Source organism: Haliotis rufescens, unplaced genomic scaffold (assembly GCF_023055435.1).
Source record: "Haliotis rufescens isolate VD_foot unplaced genomic scaffold, xgHalRufe1.0.p SCAF_13, whole genome shotgun sequence".
Lineage (NCBI taxonomy): Eukaryota > Metazoa > Mollusca > Gastropoda > Lepetellida > Haliotidae > Haliotis > Haliotis rufescens.
The window spans coordinates 10,079,008-10,101,293 of record NW_025963813.1 but is presented as its reverse complement, the minus strand read 5'-3'; the positions used below and the strand labels follow the sequence as shown (position 1 = coordinate 10,101,293).

General features: G+C 41.9%; 3 protein-coding genes across 7 annotated transcripts; 1 reads left to right on the top strand and 2 right to left on the bottom strand.

Moving 5' to 3' along the window:
- The first annotated feature begins 118 nt into the window (after positions 1-118).
- On the top strand, positions 119-853 carry LOC125378851 (pro-resilin-like). The gene has a single exon (XM_048394825.1). It carries the CDS (start codon positions 119-121, stop codon positions 851-853), a length of 735 nt encoding a protein of 244 aa, XP_048250782.1.
- A 416-nt stretch (positions 854-1,269) lies between these two features.
- On the bottom strand, positions 1,270-3,939 carry LOC124139064 (inactive protein RESTRICTED TEV MOVEMENT 2-like). Its single transcript, XM_046506042.2, has 3 exons — positions 3,321-3,939; positions 2,030-2,305; positions 1,270-1,361 (listed from the first exon to the last, which is right to left on the bottom strand). Coding segments are annotated over exons 1-3 (867 nt in total). The 5' UTR covers positions 3,911-3,939; the 3' UTR covers positions 1,270-1,360.
- Positions 3,940-17,248: 13,309 nt separating this feature from the next.
- On the bottom strand, positions 17,249-22,048 carry LOC124139150 (golgin subfamily A member 6-like protein 22). 5 transcript variants are annotated; one of them, XM_048394163.1, is made up of 5 exons: positions 21,958-22,048; positions 19,829-20,034; positions 19,392-19,777; positions 18,591-18,878; positions 17,249-17,711 (listed from the first exon to the last, which is right to left on the bottom strand). In XM_048394163.1, coding segments are annotated over exons 2-5 (876 nt in total). In that variant the 5' UTR covers positions 20,030-20,034; positions 21,958-22,048; the 3' UTR covers positions 17,249-17,710. The 5 variants fall into 5 exon arrangements, with proteins under 5 accessions (XP_048250120.1, XP_048250121.1, XP_048250119.1 ...); XM_048394164.1 differs by having other exon boundaries at positions 19,880-20,034; XM_048394162.1 differs by having other exon boundaries at positions 19,392-19,894; positions 19,946-20,034.
- Between the last annotated feature and the right edge of the window lie 238 nt (positions 22,049-22,286).

Genomic DNA, 22,286 nt, shown 5'->3' with positions numbered 1-22,286 from the left:
GATGGCGTGACGGACCCTGGTGGGGGAGGAACACCTGCAGATGACGTGACTGACCCTGGTAGGGGAGGAACACCTACAGATGGCGTGACGGACCCTGGTGGGGGAGGAACACCTACAGATGACGTCACAGACCCTGGTTGGGAGGAACACCTGCAGATGGCGTCATGGACCCTGGTGGGGGAGGAACACCTGCAGATGGCGTCACGGACCCTGGTTCGGGAGGAGGAACACCTTCAGATGGCGTGACGGACCCTGTTGGGGGCGGAACACCTGCAGATGGCGTGACGGACCCTGGTGGGGAGGAGGAACACCTGCAGATGGCGTCACGGACCCTGGTGGGGGAGGAACACCTGCAGATGGCGTGACGGACCCTGGTGGGGGAGGAACACCTGCAGATGACGTCACGGACCCTGGTGGGGGAGGAACACCTGCAGATGGCGTGACTGACCCTGGTAGTGGAGGAACACCTACAGATGGCGTGACGGACCCTGGTGGGGGAGGAACACCTACAGATGGCGTCACAGACCCTGGTAGGAGAGGAACACCTACAGATGGCGTCACAGACCCTGGTAGGGGAGGAACACCTACAGATGGCGTGACGGACCCTGGTGGGGGAGGAACACCTACAGATGGCGTGACGGACCCTGGTGGGGGAGGAACACCTACAGATGGCGTCACAGACCCTGGTAGGAGAGGAACACCTACAGATGGCGTCACAGACCCTGGTAGGAGAGGAACACCTACAGATGGCGTCACAGACCCTGGTAGGGGAGGAACACCTACAGATGGCGTCACAGACCCTGGTAGGGGAGTAACACCTACAGATGGCGTCACGGACCCTTACAAGGAGTAGGAACATATCGCGTCATCTTAATAATCTTTGTATGGGAACACCCTGATTCGCTCTAACTGATATGGATCCTGTTACGATTGCTTAACCTATGTAGAAATATTGCAGATCTGAACTGTTGGTTCGGTCGTGTTTTGTCAGAATAACCTGTCTCGATTATCCACCGAAACATATTCGAATGTGCTTAAAAGCAGCGGTGAACATATTGTGAATGGAAAACTGAAAATCAGAGATGATACCAGGTGTTCGCGAAAGGGGTGAGCATGCCCTGAATAACCACACAAGGAACTATGCTCCCAAAATGTGATTCCGCCACGACAAACACCCTGCTCGGGTTCTCAGTAAGCGTACGTACTTGTATCACACCCCGGAGTTCATAACAGGACACGACAATACACATTGAATATCAACAAAATAAATAATTTTACAAAATCTTTTATTACACAAACAGTATTACTTTTTACATGAGCAATGCTTGACAGTGTTCGCTGTTGGTCCATGGGTGCTCAATCTGAAATACAAAATGCAAACGGTATATAATCTGACACACGATTGCTTGCCATGGACAAGCAGTGCAAACTCGTGTTAGTGTTTTTATTGGACGTGGTGACCAACGCAGGGCGAATGTCCTCGCGCCGTCTATACATGTATGCGCTGCGTCAAACACTTTGCCGAAGTTCGCATCAGACAATATGTCACGCGACCTCCTTGGCTGCGTAATCTGTCTTATATATCAGATACCAATTACACTATATTTTGATTGTTTTTTAGTTAATTTTGTAAAAATAGAAATGTATGTATGTTGTATGTGATTTGTGAATATGTGCGTGAGTGTGTGCGTGAGTGCGTGCGTGCGTGCGTGCGTGCGTGCGTGCGTGCGTGCGTGCGTGCGTGCGCGCGCAATAACAATGTGACATTATTCTGACACAATTCTGACATTAACAGCAAAAGACCGATAATCCGGACCACAGCGTGTAAGTGACACCGTCCTGATTTAGAAAGAAATCCAGATTTAAGGATCATGGGTAGGGATAACATTACGGTTTTTAACAAAAAGGTTCCTTATTGTATATCTGTACACGGCCTAGCAGCACCATTCGGGAAGATGAGTTTTCCGGATTATAGGAGCCCGACCTTTTTGGGTTTCACGCGATGAGGGTATGTGCTCCCAGTACTCACTAAGCCATGGTGGTGTTCTCCATCGTTCTGTTGGACATCATGTAGGTCTCCTCGAATCTCTTGGCGTGCATGACGTAGGTCTTGGCCCCGCCACACATGGACTTGATGAGTCCACCCATGAAGAGCTTCTTCTGCTGTTCCTTGGACATCTTCCTGATCTTCTCTGCGAGATGTCCCATGTTTCCTGTCTCCATAGCTTCCATTGCGCCCCTCATGTCATCATCCATCCCTCCGACCATCTCTGTGTCGTTGTTGGTGTTCAGGCCCATGAACATCCTGAAATAGTAAAACAATGACCACAATAAACTGCCCGGCAGACGAAAGTGTACACTTGAATATTGGGGGGTGAGTGAGTGAGTATGGTTTTACACCGCTTTTAGCAAAATTCCAGCAATATCACGGCGGGGGATACCAGAAATAGGCTTCACACATTGTACCCATGTCGGGAATCGAACCCGGGTCTTCGGCGTGACGAGCGAACGCTTTAACCACTAGGCTACCCAACCGCCCCTCGAACTGCAAGTGTCAGCTCACTTGGCCTAACTTATCTTCATATGAAAAACTTTTGGACACTAGGAAACAGGCGGCGTCGTTGTTATAGTTGTCGTTGGTTTGTTGTTTAACGCCGCACTCAGCAATATTCCAGCTATATGATGGCGTGACGCTTTAACCACTAGGCTACCCGACCTTGTACATAGAAACCAGTTTCTTTCATGAGTCCTTTTTGCTGTTCTGAAAGCCCATGTTATACTGATATTTCTGATGGTATTAATGGTGCTCTTAAGACAAATTCAAGGATCACAAACGTTGTCAAGTCCATCTTTACAAAACATCACCACAACTACTTTATCACCATGGAGATTTCTCGTGTCAACGTTGATCTAACTATCTAGTTGCACTTCTATTGACAATATACCACATTTACAACCAACCACAATTACAACCAACCACCCTTACACACCTTACATCTCTTCCTACCGACCACCGATCATAGGCTTTGAGGAAAGAGCTTTTTGTTTCTTAAATACTGGGATAACGACATGGTTATCATCATCATGCTAATAATAAAAATAAAAATAAAAATAATAATAATGATGATGATGGTAATAATAATAATAATAAAATAATAATAATAATAATAATAATAATAATAATAATAATAATAATAATAATAATAAATAAAAAAATAAAAAAAATAAAATAAATAAAATAAAAATAAAATAAAGACAACAACAATCATCATCATCATCATCATCATCATCATCATCATCATCACTACCAATTAACTTACTTGTTCATCTGTGCGTTGACCTCTCCACACTGACAGAGCTGAAGGAAGGCGTGTGTGAGCTGGAAGGCAAACTTGTGTTTCTGCTCCTGGAAGGACTCGATGAGCTCCTTGAACTCATTCTCCTTGGCCTTCTTCTTCTTCATCGCCTCGTGCTTCTGCCACAAGTCGTACATATTCTTCTTCTGCTCCATCGCCGCCTTCTCCTTCTCCTTCTGCATCTTCTCCATCATCATGTGGAACTTCTTGAACTTCTCCATCTTCTCCTTCATCTCCATCTTCTGCTTCATCTCCATCATCTTCTGCATCTCATGGAACTTCTTCATCATGCTGTATTTCTTCATCTCAGCTTCTTCTTTGCTCTTGCAGTCACCATCACCTGCGTAGTGCTCCTCTTTCTCTTCTCCCTTCCCCATGTAATCTTTCATCTTTTCGAACATTTCTTCCATGCCCTTCTCCTTCTCTCCCGAGTCTCCGCCCATTCCTCTCATGTAACCCTCCATTCCTCCCATGTCACCCCCCATTTCTTCGCTCGAACCATGGCCGAACGCCAGAGGGAGGAGACACACCAAGAGAACAACCTTGGGAAGCATGATTGATATCTGCAAAAATCATAAAAGGTCATAATTAAAATGATAAAAATTAGATTATTTATTATCAATATAATTTTTAACTAATTTTTTTCAAGAAAGGATTATCACTAGTGTTTGCGAGTCATCTATCATTTGATGAGATGTCTGCATCTTCATAACACAATAAGTCATTCAAACCTAATTACTAGACCCGTGAAGATCCGGGGTAGAATAGGTCTTCAGCAACCCATGCTTGCCGTAAAAGGCAACTATGCTTGTCGTAAAAGGCGACTAACGGGGTCGGGAGGTCAGGCTCGCTGACTTGGTTGATACATGTCATCGATCCCAATTGTGTGGATCGATGCTCCTGATGTCAATCACTGTACTGTCTGGTCCAGACTCGATTATTTTACAGACCGCCGTCATATAGCTTAAATATTGCTGAGTGCGGCGTTAAACAACAAACAAACAAACAAACTAAAATCATTAATCGGTAATTTTGTGAACATTTAATATTAATATTCCTATCATGAACTATGCTGTAATTTGAATAAATGTCAGATCTGATTACTATGAAACAGTCAAACATACACAATCTTCAAATGTATATTAAACGTCAGCGACAGAGAACAACCAGTCTCGATTATCCTTCGAAACAGATTCCATTGGGCGTAAAAGGCAAAACAGCGGTGTCAAATAAATGAATGGATCACTGGAAATCAGTGATGACACGCGAAAAGGGTAATCGTGTCCTGCCCCACCGGTAGGAATTTTTGTAATGGTCGTCTGTCCGAACATGACCACTTAACTTTACAGACGGAAGAACAAGCATTACGTCATTTGAAGGTTGACGATGAAGATTATAAGCTATCTGTTTGATGGTAGACAGGAAAAGCCAAAGTGGTGGCCGTTCGATGGTTCGATCCCTTCGCCGCGTCATACCGAAAGATGTTAAAAGATGGCACTTGTGTTTAGCCTACCTGGCGCTCGGCATTAAAGGGCCTGGTAGGCTCGGAGTCTGTTTTGGGTATCCATGTTAAGTGCACCATGGTATCCAATGGACTCACCTCACCTCACCTCACCTCACCTCACCTCACCTGTTGAACTTTACGAGTATACGTTTCATAATCGGGGCGACATTACGGGATTCGAACCCACCATAATACGTCAACGGCACTGCTAAGGGACCAAATATGCGCAGGAGGTTTCAGTGCTTCGCTAGGTAACCCGTCTCCCACCTACTTTTCTAACGATGAATGCACAAGTTCTACGAGTCGGTAATCAGTCAGATTCAATGTGGTATGCAAAACAAAAACTTTAGGCAATGAGTGAGTGAGTGAGTTGTGTTTAACGCCGCTTTTAACAGTATTCCAGTCATATCACGGCGTGTCAGCTTAATGTGGGAGGAAAGCCCGAAGTGATGCAGGTCTCAAACGTTTACGACTTCGGTGAAACCCACGACCGTGCTGACAAACCTAGAAACATAATCGGGGCAAACCGGGATTCGAACCCACAATCATAGGTTTCTGGCGTGCCCAAGGGGCGCAATTCTGCACTGCGAATCGCGGCGCCTTAGACGACTGGGCCAACCGTGCCACACTTTAAGTAATAAACTTACATTATGCATCGAACTATATTAAAACTATAACCACGGTTCTTTCAGACGCAGATAAGCCTTGCATGTTTTGCAGAATATTAAAAAAAACTATTAAAATGTTAATATCTGCACAGTGACAAAATTATTGCTTTATGACCAAAAATATTACCCTTTGAAATGTTTAAAAAAAACGGAGGGAAGCGTGAATAAATTAAACTTGCGTCACATAGGAAGAAAATAATTAAATGAACAGTTGCAAGCAATTTCTAATGCATCATTGATACACAATACATAAATTCTGTCACCACGAGTCAAATAACTAAAATCTGAGTCAAATAAGATTTTCTTTAAAAAAAAGTAAAAACGTAAGTAGGATCGTATTTGTGACTCAAATATCGAAACATATAAACGAAATAATATCGAACGAAATAAACGTCAACATATAAACCAAGCTGAAAGCTTAAAAGGCTTAAATATTTCAATCAGTTCCCATAATGCCTCAATGTGTGACTCACCTTACGGAGCAGTCCGGGGTATGGGTGGCTGAGAAGAATCCACCTGTATTTATGCTCTGACCTAGTATGCAAATGAGGCAATGTGGGTGTCGCCCGGAGGACGGCTGTCATGTGTGTGTGAGTGTGTGTGTACACACTGACTCAGGGGAACTTGATCACGGAACATCAAGAGAGGGTTAACTTCCATTTATGTTCCATATTTCATGTTTATTCATATTCAATGGTTCAGTCACGATTTTCTGTATTTGGACATTCTTGTACGCTGCGTTAGACACCAGGGACGGACAAGATCGGCACTGATTCGATGTTTGTAGAACGTGTTCTCCTGATTCGTTCGGCTCGATCTCAAATTCACCCCTGGATATGGTCGTGTAAAACGACCCCCTCTTACTCTCCTAGAAATCGTAATCGTTCCCCGAATAGCGATTTTTGGATTTTACTTAGTTCTTTTTCTTTCCTTCTGGACCAGACAATACCTGAATATTTTAAGCAACGATCCCCGCTGTTGATGACAGGCAATCAACAATGTCTCCGAGCAGTTCCAAGGGCGGATCCAGTATTTTTAAAAGGGAGGGTTCCAAAATATCAAAATACTCTCTGTAGATAATTTTACTGCCTACAACATACTTCAATTGGTTTTCAAAAAGGGGGTGGGGCGGACCCCTCTGATCCTCCCTCTGGATACGCTACATGAGTTTAGACGCCTCTCAACTCGGCGTCTCCTGGGGTTGATCGACAAGGGATTAAACATAGATCCTTCAAGTACTTCTTGTCAGAGTTGAATATAAACAAAGAGACAAAACACTTTCCATATACAATAGAAATATCTGCAAAAAGCAGAGTCGATTGCACAATTCCGACAAGATCATGAGCATGTGTTTATGAATCACTATCAAATCGTGATGATACCAGAACCGCATATTCAATTTAAGCGGTCACGCAAATGCAAACGTGCTGTATAAGAACACGATTCCCAAGCCCTTTACAAATTTAATGTTTGTCAAAGAACACACGGGTGCATATCAATATCACGTTACTGTTTGTAAGGACACGGAGTTTTTAATTAATATGCCCTCAGTCAGTTTGACTGTACTTGAGCAGGCAATCTCACCGTATCAGATCAAAAACATACGTATATTGTAGCATCAGTCAGTGATGTTAGGTTTGAGTGAGTGAGTGAGTTGGGTTTAACGCCGCTTTAAACAGAATTCCAGTTATATCACGGCGTGTCAGCTTAATGTGGGAGGAAAGCCCGAAGTGATGCAGGTCTCAGGCGTTTACCACTTCGGTGAAACCCACGGGCATGGTGCTGACAAACCTAGAAACGTAATCGGGGCGAACCTGGATTCGAACCCACAATCATAGGTCTCTGGTGTGCCCAAGGGACGCAGCTCTGCACAGACGACTGGGCAAACCGTGCCCCGTTAAGTTTGAGGGTATGTTAATAATGTCACGGGACCTGTTTAAAGAGGCAGGGTGAGTGAGTGAGTATTGTTCTACACGGATTTTGGCAATATTCCTGCATGCCACGGCAGAGTGCACAAGAAATGGGCTTCACACATTGTACCGATGCAGGGAGTGGAACATGGGTCTTCGAGGCAGGGAACATAAGGTTGTTTGTTTGTTTGTTGTTTAACGCCGCACTCAGCAATATTACAGCTATATGACGGCGGTCTGTAAATAATCGAGTCTGGACCAGACAATCCAGTGATTAATATCATGAGCATCGATCCACGCAATTTGGATCGATGACATCCATCAACCAAGTCAGCGACCCCGACCACCCGATCCCGTTAGTCGCCTTTTACGACAAGCACAGTCGCCTTTTACGGCAAGCATGGGTTGCTGAAGACCTTTTCTACCCCGGAATCTTCACGGGTCCTCACTCACATAAGAGAGCTACAAACGAATCAGAATGAAAAGCAGGAGAGTGCGTTGAGTTGTTCACGCATTTAAGTCCAAAACATTAAGTCGACAATAACAGTGAGGTGAAATGAGGTTTAACGTCGCGTCCAAGATTTTTGCACTTATATAGCGACGTGCATGCACGTGTGTGTGGGTGGCTGCTGTTGATTTATAATGCTAGCCCACTGAGATACCATGCCGCGGTTTAAAATGAATACCCCACTCAGACACAGTATACTGACTCCGAGCCGACCAGTCCTTGTTTTAGCCCCTTAATGCCGAGCGCCAGACAGGGTAACAACAGGTTCCATCTTTGAACGTCTTATGACACGGTCGGGGATCGAACCCCGGACCTTCAGCTTTCTGGGCGGACGCTCTGCCACAAGACTACGGAGGCAGTCGCTCAATAAACGATAACTGTTAAAGTTCCTTGTCATATTTAAGCAACTTTATAATTTGACACTTACAAGTGGGCCATTATCCTACCTACCAATTCCTTACTTACACGACAAGCATCCGGGATAAGAACACAGGACATGCAGTGAGTGAGTGAGTATGGTTTTACGCCGCTTTTAGCAATATTCCAGCAATATCACGGCGGGGGACACCAGAAATGGGCTTCACACATTGTACCCATGTCGGGAATCGAACCCGGGTCTTCGGCGTGACGAGCGAACGCTTTAACCACTAGGCTACCCGACCGCCCCACAGGACATGCAGAGTCTTGCAACAGTGCTCCAGCGCTCCAGATAACTTTTTGAGCAATCGAGTTTTTACTCTAGGGATTCTATTTTAATTCGGTTATTACATTTTTCATTGGGTAACCAATATTTTTTAGTCATCTATTCATCACTCAAATGGGTTTTTCCCCAAATTAGTGAACATTTTAAGATTTAAAAAGAATGAAATAATGTTTAAGATGTACATAACTGTTCTTAATAAATAGGCTTGACTCAGAAAGTAAATTAGCTCGTAATTGTGTTTCGGAAATAAGCTCCTTTGTACGCATGCTGAAAAAGCTTCATTGGGAATTTACGGGAGCTATTTTCATACATTTGAGTTTTTAATTAAATGCATGCGTTTCTGTTCACAAGTTAATTGAAATATAAGCTTCATTGGGAATTTACGGGAGCTATTTTTATACATTTGAGTTTTTAATTAAATGCATGCGTTTCTGTTCACAAGTTAATTGAAATATATAAAATATATATATTTCTTTTTATTTTTTTATTTATTTCCGGCGTGTCCAAGGGGCGCAACTCTGCACAGCATTATTAAAATGTGATTTATTTTTACATGCATCATCATCCAAAGTGGATATCGATACAAAGGAATTACGTCACAATGCCGAGCAGACCACTGTGACGTCATCATTTACCATGACGTCACAACCGAATGACATCACAAATCTCACCGCAACTGAAACTAGTAATCTGTACTTTCTACAGTGAAGACACTGGTTATTACGGTTTACAAGCAGAAAAATAATGATGTTAGAATACCATTAACATCAAACAGAGGTGTTGGGGAAGCCAGTGGTTAAAGCGTTCGTTCATCACGTCAAACACCCGGGTTCGATTCCAGTTTGTGATGTCCATTTCTGGTGAACAGAGGGGGTGGTCGGGTAGCCTAGTGGTGAAAGCGTTCGCTCGTCGCGCCGAAGACCTGGGTTCGTTTCCCCATATGGGTGCAATTTGTGAAGCCCTTTTATGGTTTCCCCCGCCGTGATATTGCTGGAATATTGCTAAAAGCGGCGTAAAACCTCACTCACTCACTCACTCACTGATATGAAAGACACTCGGTGCAGGTTCTCTATATACTTTTTTAGCTTTTTTAAATTACCTCTCTGCAATCCGAACGTTCACGTTTGCAATGCAATTGAACATACGTTCCCGTGAAAGTGTTTGACAAACCTAACCGCTGTCATGTCTTAAATGTCAGGCACGCGGAGTTAGGTACATTTTGCAAACACAGTTCCAGAATCACATTGCCACAGAAACAAGAAGCTTAAGTAAGAACAATATTAGGTGGTTATAAACTATTTGTGAGGCTAATTTAGTTAACCTAATAGGAATGCTTCGTAATCCAACGGCCATGAGCCTTCTGTCTGTTCGTGTTTGCATAAGGGACTCAAATTGGCTCTCTGGTGTGTGTAGATAGAGGAATTACAGGTAAATATCAGGCTGGGAGGAGCTGAGTCATTACAGACACACGCGCACACGAGACGCAGCACCAGTCTGTATCTCGCACGTGAACTTGGTTAAAACAAGTGTGTGACCGCTGAGATTTGGGAGCCTGGGTGAGAGGGTGCGACCACTTGTATACACAGGTGGAAGATCTAAATAACGCTTTCAAAGTGATGAAGAAATCCCGTCCCACAAAATGACACTTACCCAAGGCGTGTTTAATTACTTCTTTAACGGCATCGCCGACCCAAAAATGTTGATTAAGACTTAAAAAAGAACCCCCCAAAAAACAAAAACAATTAAGATTTGAGAAGCGTCAATGTTTTTTCTTTCTTTTGAGTCTGTTAACTAACTTCGATAATGAACAAAAAATAAAGTGGGGTTATAGGAAAAGGGCAGCAACCTTTCAATTGTCATTCTTAAAAACATTTTTTTCTGTCGTTTTCTCTTTTCTTCTTTTCTTTTCCCTCTCGAAAATACATTTAATATTCGCTTTAAGAAAGATTTTTTTTATTTGAACTTTATTTCAACCCCTACACTATCTCGAAAAGATATCCGTAAAGGAAAAGGGCAGCAACCTTTCAATTGTCATTCTTAAAAACATTTTTTTCTGTCGTTTTCTCTTTTCTTCTTTTCTTTTCCCTCTCGAAAATACATTTAATATTCGCTTTAAGAAAGATTTTTTTTAATTGAACTTTATTTCAACCCCTACACTATCTCGAAAAGATATCCATAATTAAAAACAACAGGCATTAAATATACTGACTATTTCTCGTACAACAGTAAGACCAGATTGTTACCCTATAGTCTGTATAACAAACATACATGTTTGTGGGGGTAATATATATCCAATGTACTCGATGATGAATGCTTATTTATTAAATTAACACCTAACTAATATCCTTGTTATAAGAGATAATTGTTATTGGTTGAAACTTGTGTGGGTCAGCGAGGTTTCAAACTGATTTTATGCTTGTTCGCATCACTGCAATACCAAGAATGCACTTCTCGTACCATACAGGGAATCGATCCTTGGAATGGCTATCGAACACTTTGAACGCTTTGATCTACAACCCTCTAATAACAATAACCTACCATCTTATGACCTCTGTGTTTCTCTAAATTCCTCAAGTACTTCATAGCATGTAAATGTTTTTTAAAATTTCACAGAAAGCCATGTTTTGCTTACAACAACATGTAAGCTTTCCAATCAAGGCTTAATTTGTTACATCAAAGACCTGGACATTTTTATGATAGTAATTTAATTTATTATATACTTCAATGTGAAAGATTAAGTTTTCTGTAGTTGAGAAAAGTGTTATTTTCACTGCAGTGAACATAACACTGACGGAACTATCGTCATGCAAGAATTACCTCCCCTTCAATTGTCTCCCTTTATCATTTACGGATTTAATATCCCTACTTGTTGTTTTATATTCTATGGAAAATGTTTCGTTATAAACTGTAAATTTCTTATTTTAGTCGTCAGTCGAGACTGTTCGTTTGTCAAAGCGCCATTTTTGTTACTTGACCACAGCGGTCTTCTAGTTTTCAAGAATATTTTTTTTGTTAAGGTTGATTTTGTGTATTGTCTAAATGTATGATAAAGAATTTTCGTGACCCTAATTACTTTTGGATAATTTTCTGTAAGATTGTCCAAACACGGAGCTACTTTTTAAGTCGCAATTACAAGGGTGGTGAACCGTCTCTGTGTGTTCGGTAGGGAGAATCTACGTCTTCAGGTTTTACATTTGGAATGAAATAATTTCATTTTCCGGTAGATAACTACACAAAAAGTATACATGTATAATAAATAGCATATTTCATATATTTCACTCGACAAATGAAATGTCCTCTATGAATATGACACATCGTTTGTTAAAAAGTTGCGCGATCCTTCCCCACACTGGGGTCTTTACACACCTCAATACTTCTCACACCTCTTTGTCCTCGGGCGCGTCCGTTCTTAAAGGGTGATTATGTGAGTGGCGGATGCAACCGTTAGAGCAGTCCATGCATAAACTTTTCGCAAACTTATATACGTCGTGTTTGCCACGCCCCTGCAAATATCAAAAATAATATGTGACCGACCATGCGATAAGGGGCCTTATGGGTGAAAATTCACATTTTTACATGTGCTTATATTTTTAAACAGTATCTTAGGAATACAAAAATACAAGCTTCAATTCATATTTATTAGAAATACATGGCATCAAACATGTGGACTCGTTTGCCGACTTATAACTGGCTATGTAATAATGACAGTTTTTAGATACAATCTCTGCTCAGTTGAAAGTAGACATGTATGCTGAAATGTTATGAAATAATGACTGTTTTTTACATTACGAACTAACGAGAGAAAAATACAATATGTTTGGACATTCCGTATACATGGTGATTTTTCTGAAAGTAAGTTATCGTCAAACGGCTTTATGACATCACAGCACAATTGTATCCTAGCACCGCTAAGGTACCTTTTCTCCTGGTGGGCCAGATATGTTGGTAAAACGGCTTGTTTTTAGATGCATGTACATTGTACCCTTGACGTTTCTTGAGTGAGTGAGTGAGTGAGTGGGGTTTTACGCCGCTTTTAGCAATATTCCAGCAATATCACGGCGGGGGACACCAGAAATGGGCTTCACACATTGTACCCATGTCGGGAATCGAACCCGGGTCTTCTGCGTGACGAGCGAACGCTTTAACCACTGGGCTACCCGACCGCCCCAACTTTCAGTAGTTGGTTCTGCAGCACCGAAAAACCATATTACGTTTCTTGAAGAATAGAAGGGTAAATACGCCTTGGCGCAGTTCTCTTGTGTAATGACTAATATATCCTACTGCAACGGGGACAGTGATGGCCATTTCAATTTATCTTTACGCACCCAAATGATCGATCCAAAGGAGTTCCATGTCTGTACTTGGAACGTATTAACCAATGTAAAAGGGGAAACTTGGGTCGAAATCGTCGAGACCTGTAAAATTGTTCGAGTTATCCGGGGTTCGACATTACCAATAAAGCGAATTTCCGAAAATATACTTAAAAAGATGGAATGGTTAAATCAACTGCGAATACGGATTCGTTTACAATTGAAAAAAAATGTCTGTCTTGCGCTTGGGAAAGAAAGCAGCAACACTCAAAAAGAAGGGGCGCAACTCCGGCGTATCATCTACCTCAAATCTAAATTTCTTCATTTTATTACAAATGTTTGACTATATGTGTATGCGTCCCAAAAATCAAATGGAAACAACCAAACTCAATTTGTTGAATGGATTGAATGGACTGATGCCTCATCGCACCTCGCTAGCCTGTCACAGTACTAGGTTGCCCGCAAATGAACTATGGAAAGGAGAACAGGTAAATATAACCGGTTTGCACAAATTGTTGACCCAATTTTGAACTCTAAGTATATGTGTCGGCAAAGGGTGCAGACGACCTATATATTGAACCGTAGCTGCGCCTACACGAATCCAGGGGAATGATAATTGAATTCTAACATCACATATTTGCAGAGACTATCCCCGCTTGTGACAACACCCCTCACCCGTGAAGATTCGGGTAGGAATTGATCTCCAGTTACCCATGTTTGTCGTAAGAGGCGACTAACGGGATCGGGTGCTCAGGCTCGCTGACTTGGTTGATACATGTCATCGATCCCAATTGCGTAGATCGATTCTCATGATGTCAATCACTGAGTTGTCTGGTCCAGATTCGATTCTTTACAGACCCCCTTCATATAGCTTGAAATTGTTGAACAAACAAACAAACAAACAAACAAACAAACAAACAAACAAACAAACAGAGAAATCTACTGCTTCGCGTGTGGGCAAAGTGTTTATGCATAGAGGAGTTTGCATATATCCGAAAGTAAAGATTCCGAATGGCTAATCCCCTGTATGAGTTGTCAACCTACCTACCAACCTTCTGCCAAATATAGACATTAGACACATCTGTCTACAGGCTGGTCGCGAAACTTGGTCTAAATAAATGGAGTGTTTACAAATCAAACAAAACGGGTCGGCTGTTGAATTGCTCGTCATTGTTGGTCCGGCGATGTCCTTCAGAAGAGATTTCTTATGAATATAGAGAGGGGTTTGCCGCTTTTATAAAGTCCACGCAGAGGGCGTCAGGGCCGGACAAGGGCACAACATACCCCACTCAGAGCTGGTGGATATGTGTAAGTTCCCTAATTAAAAGACTAAGTGTTCCACAGGATTCTCCTTCGGTGAATACACAGTTGAATCCCGCATTTTACATAATTATACATAATTTGTTTTCTTGCATGTGTTTGAGAATTATTCTCTGAAATAAATATATGCATCATGCATCTTATACTGGGATTGCCTCAAAGGTTGAGCCTAGCATTGTAAATATGTGCTTGGTAATAAAATACATAAAATGGACAAGGGTACACAAACACAACAAAATAGGATGTTATTTCAGACGGCTAACTTATTTTTTCTATGTGGCACACGTTTTGAACCCCCCCCCCCCCCCCCCCCCCCCCCCCACACACACACACCTGATAAGTAAGTTGCCTCATCCAAGAGATTGATTTTGGTAATGTATTTCTGAACCGCAGACAATCGAAGCCGTTGGGAACCAATATTGACCCAAGTCAGTCGTCAAGGAATCCATTAACAGTACACAAACGTCATGTATGCTCTATACCATCGTGTTTGATCGCACCCAGAAGATGCCCTAGACTAATGGATCTTACTGGGACAAAGATAGTCAAGTATATCGGAGCCCCCACATGTAAGCGTGTCTGAATCATCATCAATATCGATCTGTTTCTAAAGGTGTTTTGAAAGTGAATAGTAATATTGTTCAAACTTAGGTTCACAATATTTACAAAGACCAGATGATCCCATTGTTTGAATACATATTGAAATTTCACAGAACACGCTTTACACATTTTAATTTGATATCGATGCTAATTTTTAACTGGATGCATGATGTTTCAACGTATTGTCTTAAATATATACGACGTCAACTCCAGAGGTGAGGTGAAGGTGAGGTGAAATTGGGTTTAACGTCGCGTCCAAGATTATTGCACTTATATAGCGACGTACATGTACGTGTGTGTGTGCTGCTTGTACCAGACCGGACTGATGCCGATTTATAGTGCTAGCCCACTGAGATACCATGCCGCAGTTTAACATGAATACCCCACTCAGACACAGTATACTGACTCCGAGCCAACCAGTCCTTGTTTTAGCCCCTTAATGCCGAGCGCCAGACAGGGTAACAACAAGTACTATCTTTTAACGTCTTTTGGTATGACGCGGCCGGGGATCGAACCCCGGACCTTCCGCTCCCCGGGCGGACGCTCTACCACTAGACCACGGAGGCGGTCTCAACTCCAGAGAGTAACCAGTCTCAACTATGTGCCGAAACACATTCCATTGGAAGTAAAATGGCAAAACTATGATGGAAAATGATATCAATGGATCACTGAAAACTAGTGACACCAGGTGTTCTACCAATGGCACCCACCACTTACACAATATACCGTATTTGACGTAATAAACGCCCAGGGCGCTCAAAATTAGAAATAGGGGCTCTTATTAGAATATTATTTTGGTGAAAAAAAACAGAGTTGAAAGATAAATGTCGTGGTTTAAGCTGACAGCCTGAAATGTTTATGTGCAACAGATATATTTTTCCAGAATTTAATGCCCATAATTAAGGGTGCATATAACACACGAGTACGTATTATACGCGAATGAATAAGTCTTGGGTACATTGATCAATCGGAAGGGGTGCTAATTGGGATTGTTCACTAGCCAATATCTCAGCAAATGTCGCCGTGGGCGCTTATTAGAGCGGGGCGTTTATTACGTCGAATACGGTAGGTAAAAATAGTAAGTGTTTGTTGCTAAGGCCGCATACTCTTGCAATACGAAGCCGGCCTGTACACAATCGAAGTTCCGACTCGACAATCCAGTGATAGTGAGTGAGTGAGTATGGTTTTACGCTGCTTTTAGCAATATTCCAGCAATATCACGGCGGGGGACACCAGAAATGGGCTTCACACATTGTACCAATGTCGGGATTCGAACCCAGGTCTTCAGCGTGACGAGCGAACGCTTTAACCACTAGGCTACCCGACCGACCCTCAGTGATAGAGTGTCAGACCATGTCTGGTGCTCGTCATTAAGGGGCTAAAACAAGAACTGGTCGGAGGCAGGATACTGTGTCTGAGTGGGGTACTCATGTTCAACTGCGGCATGGTATCTCAGTGAGCTAGCACTTTTAATCAGCATCAGTCCGGACCAGTACAAGCAGCCACACACATGCACGTCGCTTTATAAGTGTGACGGTAAACCCAATTTCACCTCACCTCTGGTTATTTTATTTAAGGATTATTATAGCTTCTGAAACCAAATATCTTACGTAATAAATGAACACTTTTCAATTAGATATGAAACTTTAACGGTGGTGATTATCCGCCGGAACTGATTTCATTTGGCGAAAATACAACATATCAGTGAAACTTATGTGAATTGATTACTGAGCATGTCCCGAAACATCTTCCCGAGGCAAGAGAGTTAACTGACTATACAAGTCTAGTTTCCACCCTTGCCGAACGAGGCTGGAATTACTGGGCCCGATCGTAGTGCCACCAGTTGTTATTACGAATTATGTCCCTTCTAAACCTCCCCTATGGACCAATCAGATTCCACCTCTCGTATCACTTGCATTTGATTCAAACAAAATGGCGGCGCCCAGCCAAGATGACCTGATCTATAATCAAGATCTCTATATTGTGATAAAACAGGTCTTATATCGCGAAATGCATCAAATCACGTGAACATCTTGATTAAAATCATGAAAATTTGGAAAACATCTGTTGACAACGAGCTTGAGGTGCACATGCTTTGCAGCTCCTGCAATCGACCGAAATCAGCACGGCAGTTTACGAACCGGATTTCGATTTCGTTGCGCGATTTTGATTGGATGATGAATAGACTCGTTAGCCCAGCCAAATGTAACTCAGTAATACCAGTCTAGTTCGGCATGGGTGGAAACTGGTTTTTTATAGTCAGTTAACTCTCTTGCCTCGGGAAGATGGTCCTGAAAGTGTGTCATTTAATAGCAAATGAGTAGAGAAGGAGTCATCCAATTGTGAATTAAGACAGTGATGATACCTGATATTATTAACAAATCTTTTTATTCAGCAGAGTAGTTATATGTACAAAGTCCTATTAAAAACTTAATAAATGCAAAGAAGATATGAACAGTGTAGAAAACTTACATTGGTGACAGTTAGTAATCGCATTATGTGTATCACCGGTTAGAACATCAGTCTCTTAAAGCATGACAGTTTAATGTGGCGCCGAACGTGACTCAGGTAGTTGACGTATACCATTTTGAAAAAAAAGTACAAGACGGGTGCCTCGAGACCAAGGGTGCTAATCGGGAAATCTGGGATTTCGAATCCACGACCAGCGGATCCTGACAGATGAGGTGTCCATTTAGGAAATAGTCACAGGACAATGCAGAGGATGTAAAACGTTTACACGAACAGCAGTTATGTCGAAGAAAAACACTGGATTTATTTACAGCAGACATAACGCAAAATTATAATCTCACTTTGCGGTGCTCGAAGTGGTACCTGCAAAAAGAGAAGAAATGTTTTACTTTACTCTGTCTTTTCGCATCTTGCATGGCATTTTATTGACGGCTATGGTTCAACAGTATTATTTCGGAGAATTGTGTGACAAATCTATGTCCATGACCTACCATGACATTTTTCCCAATGGCTTTACCACAGGTTTGGTCTTGGAGCCTCAGAGGCAGAGAGATAAGTGATGTCATTTGATTGTGATGATTGTGATTGTCATGATAACTGATGATGTCATTATATTCTGCAAATAACCAAGGGATGTTTGTGGATGCCAGTTCTGGATCACAAATTGATCTATCAGGAGGTTTTTTTTTAAAGAATAATTTTAAATGTGTATTTGTTACATAGTTTAACAAGACCACTCTACTTGAGGCTCTCATTAATCCCCCAAAAGAAATTGCTTGTCAACATTTCGAACAGATTACCATCTTTTTCTTCATTTCAGAACGGACGAGGTTTCATAGAAAAACTTGAAAAACTTTGAAATATTGGAATGAAAATTATATTCACACGTTCAAGTAGCTGACAGCTAGCCTTTCTTTCGTAAACTTACACTTGTAAGGTTGGACTTCTGACATGACCAATACATAAGTATCACTAAAATGTATAAAAAAAACCCCGATGTTTCGAACTTCATGAGGAAATACCCTCTCGTGGGTCGTTTAGTAATTCTTGTGAGCCCCAAAATACACCTCTCATACCGTGACTCAAAGTTTACCTATTGACTTTGTTGAGCATAATAAAGACGAAACCGTTTACATTTCACAGAAGAAAAGGTTCAAATGCTTCTTATCCGTTACAGGTACTTTTACTTACTAACCCGTGGAGATTCCGTGTCACAACAAGCAAACAAAGAAGCAAACTTACTAATCTGAGGTGAAAGGATCCTTGGTTGTAGTCGGTTCCTTGTCGTCAGTGTATTTGACCACGTACATCTCCTCAAACTGCTTGGCGTGCCTGATGAAGGTCTGAGCGCCATTACACATGGACTTGATGAGGCCGGCCATGAACACCTTCTTCTTCTCCTCGGCAGACATCTTGGACATCTTCTGGGCCAGCATGGCCATGTCGCCAGTTTCCATTGACATGCTCACGTTGCTTGAAGTCATGTTGTCCATCAGGTCAGTGCCGTTACGGATGGTGAACATCGAAAGCCTGTGGTAATATTAAAGTGGGTGAGTGAGTATGGCTTTACGCCGCTTTTAGCAATAGTTATGCAATATAACGTAGGGGGCACCATAATTGTTTTGAAAAATAGCCACATATAGTGTTATATATGTTGACTACAATTGGTCGTTAGGTCACGTTCGGTGACTTGATTCATAGGTTTAAACAAATTTAATGCAAACTAACTGCAATGCTACCATCTCCACATTCACCCCCTACCTCCACCCCCACGAGTTCTCAAATCACACTGAAGTCACGGTTCGATTCCCATCTTAACTACTGAGCATGAAATCTACACTCACTCACTCATGAAATTTTGATTGAATATGTGATAGTGTAATCATACTCGAATATCATCAACATCGTAACTGTTTGGTTTCGGCGAGCTTTTAAAGTCGCCATTGTAATTTATCTCCACCCCGCTTGTCTCAAACTACGGAGGAGAGATTAACGTTCAACGGAGCAGAGGAGATCGCATTTTCACTGTACATGTCTACTTACTTTTCCATCTGCTCTGAGACCTCATTGCATTGGCACAGTTGGAGGAACTCATGAGTCAGCTGGAAGGCGAACTTGTGTTTCTGGCTCTGGAAGGACTCGATCATCTCCTTGAACTCCCCTTCCTTCTCCTCCCTCTCCTTCATCTCCTTCTGCTTCTGCCACATCTCATACATCTGTTCCTTCTTCTCCTCCATCTTCTTCTCCTCCATCATCTTCTTGTGAGCCATGAACTCCTTAAACTTCTTATACTCCTCCTTCATCTTCTCGGCCTTCTCCTCCTGCTGTTTCTTGACCCAGACCTTCCACTCAGCATCGTCATCAGCCTTACATCCATCAGCATCCCCGGCATAGTGCTCCTTCTTCTCCTCCGCCATCTTCTTCATCATGTACTTCATCATCATGTCCTTGTTGTCTTCTTTGCCCTCTGTTGCCATCATGTACTTCATCATCATGTCCTTGTTGTCTTCTTTGCCCTCTGTTGCCATCATGTACTTCATCATCATGTCCTTGTTGTCTTCTTTGCCCTCTGTTGCCATCATGTACTTCATCATCATCTCCTTCTCATCGTCCTTCACCTCCATCGGCCAGGCCAAAGCCAGGGGCAGCAGGACCAACACTAAGGCAAACTTCGGTACCATTCTGTCTGAAGCAAGGTCAATAAGGAATTGTCATTATGTATGATAAGGAATCATTTTCGTCCAGAGGATCGGCATGACTTAAGCAATGAGTAAAACGTTTTGGAAATCGTTTTGGAAGTTATCCAGTGTATTCATATAAATTACAATTAGACTTTGTTAATTTCAACACTTCTGTATTTTGGACTTATAAAAACACTAAATGTAACGATTAGACTGAAATGTTTCCAAAGGCCTAAATTTGAGGTCTTTCTAATATTTTAATATGATCAAGTCTTTGATCCAAGATTTTCTTAGAAGATGTTGATAAAATCAGGACAAAACTAGCGTAAATATCCCCTTTGGTCACCGATTTCCTCAAAGTTAGATGTTTTCAAAATCGGCCATGTTCAGTCATTAGCCATACTTAAGTGTTATATCATGTCGGGAGTTATATCGTGTAGGAAGTAAAAAGGCAAGTTGTCAGTCATTTGAAGATGACGGATAAATTCCAACAATTATTACAATTTGATGTTTCTTGTGGATAAAAAATAGCTTTTATCCCAACTCATAATTCCTCTACAACATAAGTGCGAGTGGACTTAAGGACTTATTGTCGTTTCATGTGCGCTACGATTAACCATTCACAATACATTTCTCAATAGATCACATTTCGGGTTTTTTCCTGCCCAAGTTGTTGCCTAATTCGCACCAAGTGTCTTTCAGGGTATTGCATGAAGTGCACAATCGTTACGAGAAAGTTATCACGCTTGCAATGCTACAAAGGATTTTAAGAGCTTTCATTTCTTTTCACGTCACATTGAAGGTGAGGTGAAATGGGGTTTAACGTCGCGTCCAAGATTATTGCACTTATATAGCGACGTACATGTACGTGTGTGTGTTTGTGTGGCTGCTTGTACTAGTCCGGACTGATGCCGATTTATAGTGCTAGCTCACTGAGATACCATGCCGCAGTTTAACATGAATACCCCACTCAGACACAGTATACTGACTCCGAGCCGACCAGTCCTTGTTTTAGCCCCTTAATGCCGAGCGCCAGACAGGGTAACAACAAGTACCATCTTTTAACGTCTTTTTGTATGACGCGGCCGGGGTTCGAACCCCGGACCTTTCGCTCTCCGAGCGGACGCTCTACCACAAGACCACGGAGGCGGTCTCGTTACATTGAAAAGGATCTATGCTCTTTAGGTGTTTTAATACATGTGCTTTGGGCATTTGCTGCCAAGATAATTTGAAAACCAATATAAATACAAATATGCATTAAAAATGCAACTGTATACCTGTAATGTCGTGTGTACATCCATCGCGGTTGTCATTATTCTCGGACACATATTGAACGTGTTACTATGGTCCTTGTATTTTTTAAAATTATTAATCATACAAATAATCAAGAACTGACAGAAATACTAGTCGTGAGACTGAAGTTTCCTTATAGTCACATTTATTCTCTTTTCTTGTTTGTTTGTTGTTTAACGCCGCACTAAATAATATTCAAGCTACATGACGGCGGTGTGTAAAAAATCGAGTCTGGACCAGACAATCCTATGATTGATATGTGCATCGATAGACTCAAATCAGCGAGCCTGACCACCCGTTCTCCTAAGTCGCCTCTTACGACAAGCATGGGTTGCTGAAGACAAATTCTAACCAGGATCTTCACGGGTCTAAATTCAAATTTCACAGAACTACTTGACGACGTTTGGTGCATTAAATACCGTACTATAGCAAAGTGATAGTTTCTTGAATACATATCATGCATAATCGATTACATTTGAAAGGTAGTCAGCGTGTGATCACAATAATAAGCTTAACACACATTGTTAAAGGAATAAGTCAAACATAAGTTTGGATGGCATTTATCATCACACAAATGATCATGACATTTAATTATATAGGTTTGTGTAAGTAATAAACGGCAAAGTAAAACTGACCTGAGACTAGACCTGACGCTCGCTGCCCTGGAAGAAATAGGAAGGGCTGGGAGGGGCTGACGTTTTATAGCTATGCCACCGGTCGGGCCGGTTATAATACAATACCAAAGCGCCATTGATTGAATCCATCAGCTGCGTGATTGCTATGACAACAGGTTAAATATTATTGGCATGAATATTCAGGTGATCTTGGACTTGGAGATATGAAAGTATTCTACTGACAAAAAAATAAGGGAACTAATTATTTGAATGTATCTATCGTTGAGGTGTACATTTACAATACCGTGGCGTTGCATCTGAACGCAACATGTAATCACAATGAATTCTTT

What these genes read in the sequence shown, in the direction of transcription:
- LOC125378851 (XM_048394825.1), top strand. Translation starts at nt 119, where the DNA reads ATGACGTCACAGACCCTGGTTGGGAGGAACACCTGCAGATGGCGTCAT.
- LOC124139150 (XM_048394161.1), bottom strand. Translation starts at nt 20,029, where the DNA reads ATGGTACCGAAGTTTGCCTTAGTGTTGGTCCTGCTGCCCCTGGCTTTG. An exon ending in GTCTCAGAGCAGATGGAAAA is followed by an intron (nt 18,879 to 19,391) that starts GTAAGTAGACAT and finishes ATATTACCACAG; the next exon opens with GCTTTCGATGTTCACCATCC.
- LOC124139064 (XM_046506042.2), bottom strand. Translation starts at nt 3,910, where the DNA reads ATGCTTCCCAAGGTTGTTCTCTTGGTGTGTCTCCTCCCTCTGGCGTTC. An exon ending in GTCAACGCACAGATGAACAA is followed by an intron (nt 2,306 to 3,320) that starts GTAAGTTAATTG and finishes TTACTATTTCAG; the next exon opens with GATGTTCATGGGCCTGAACA.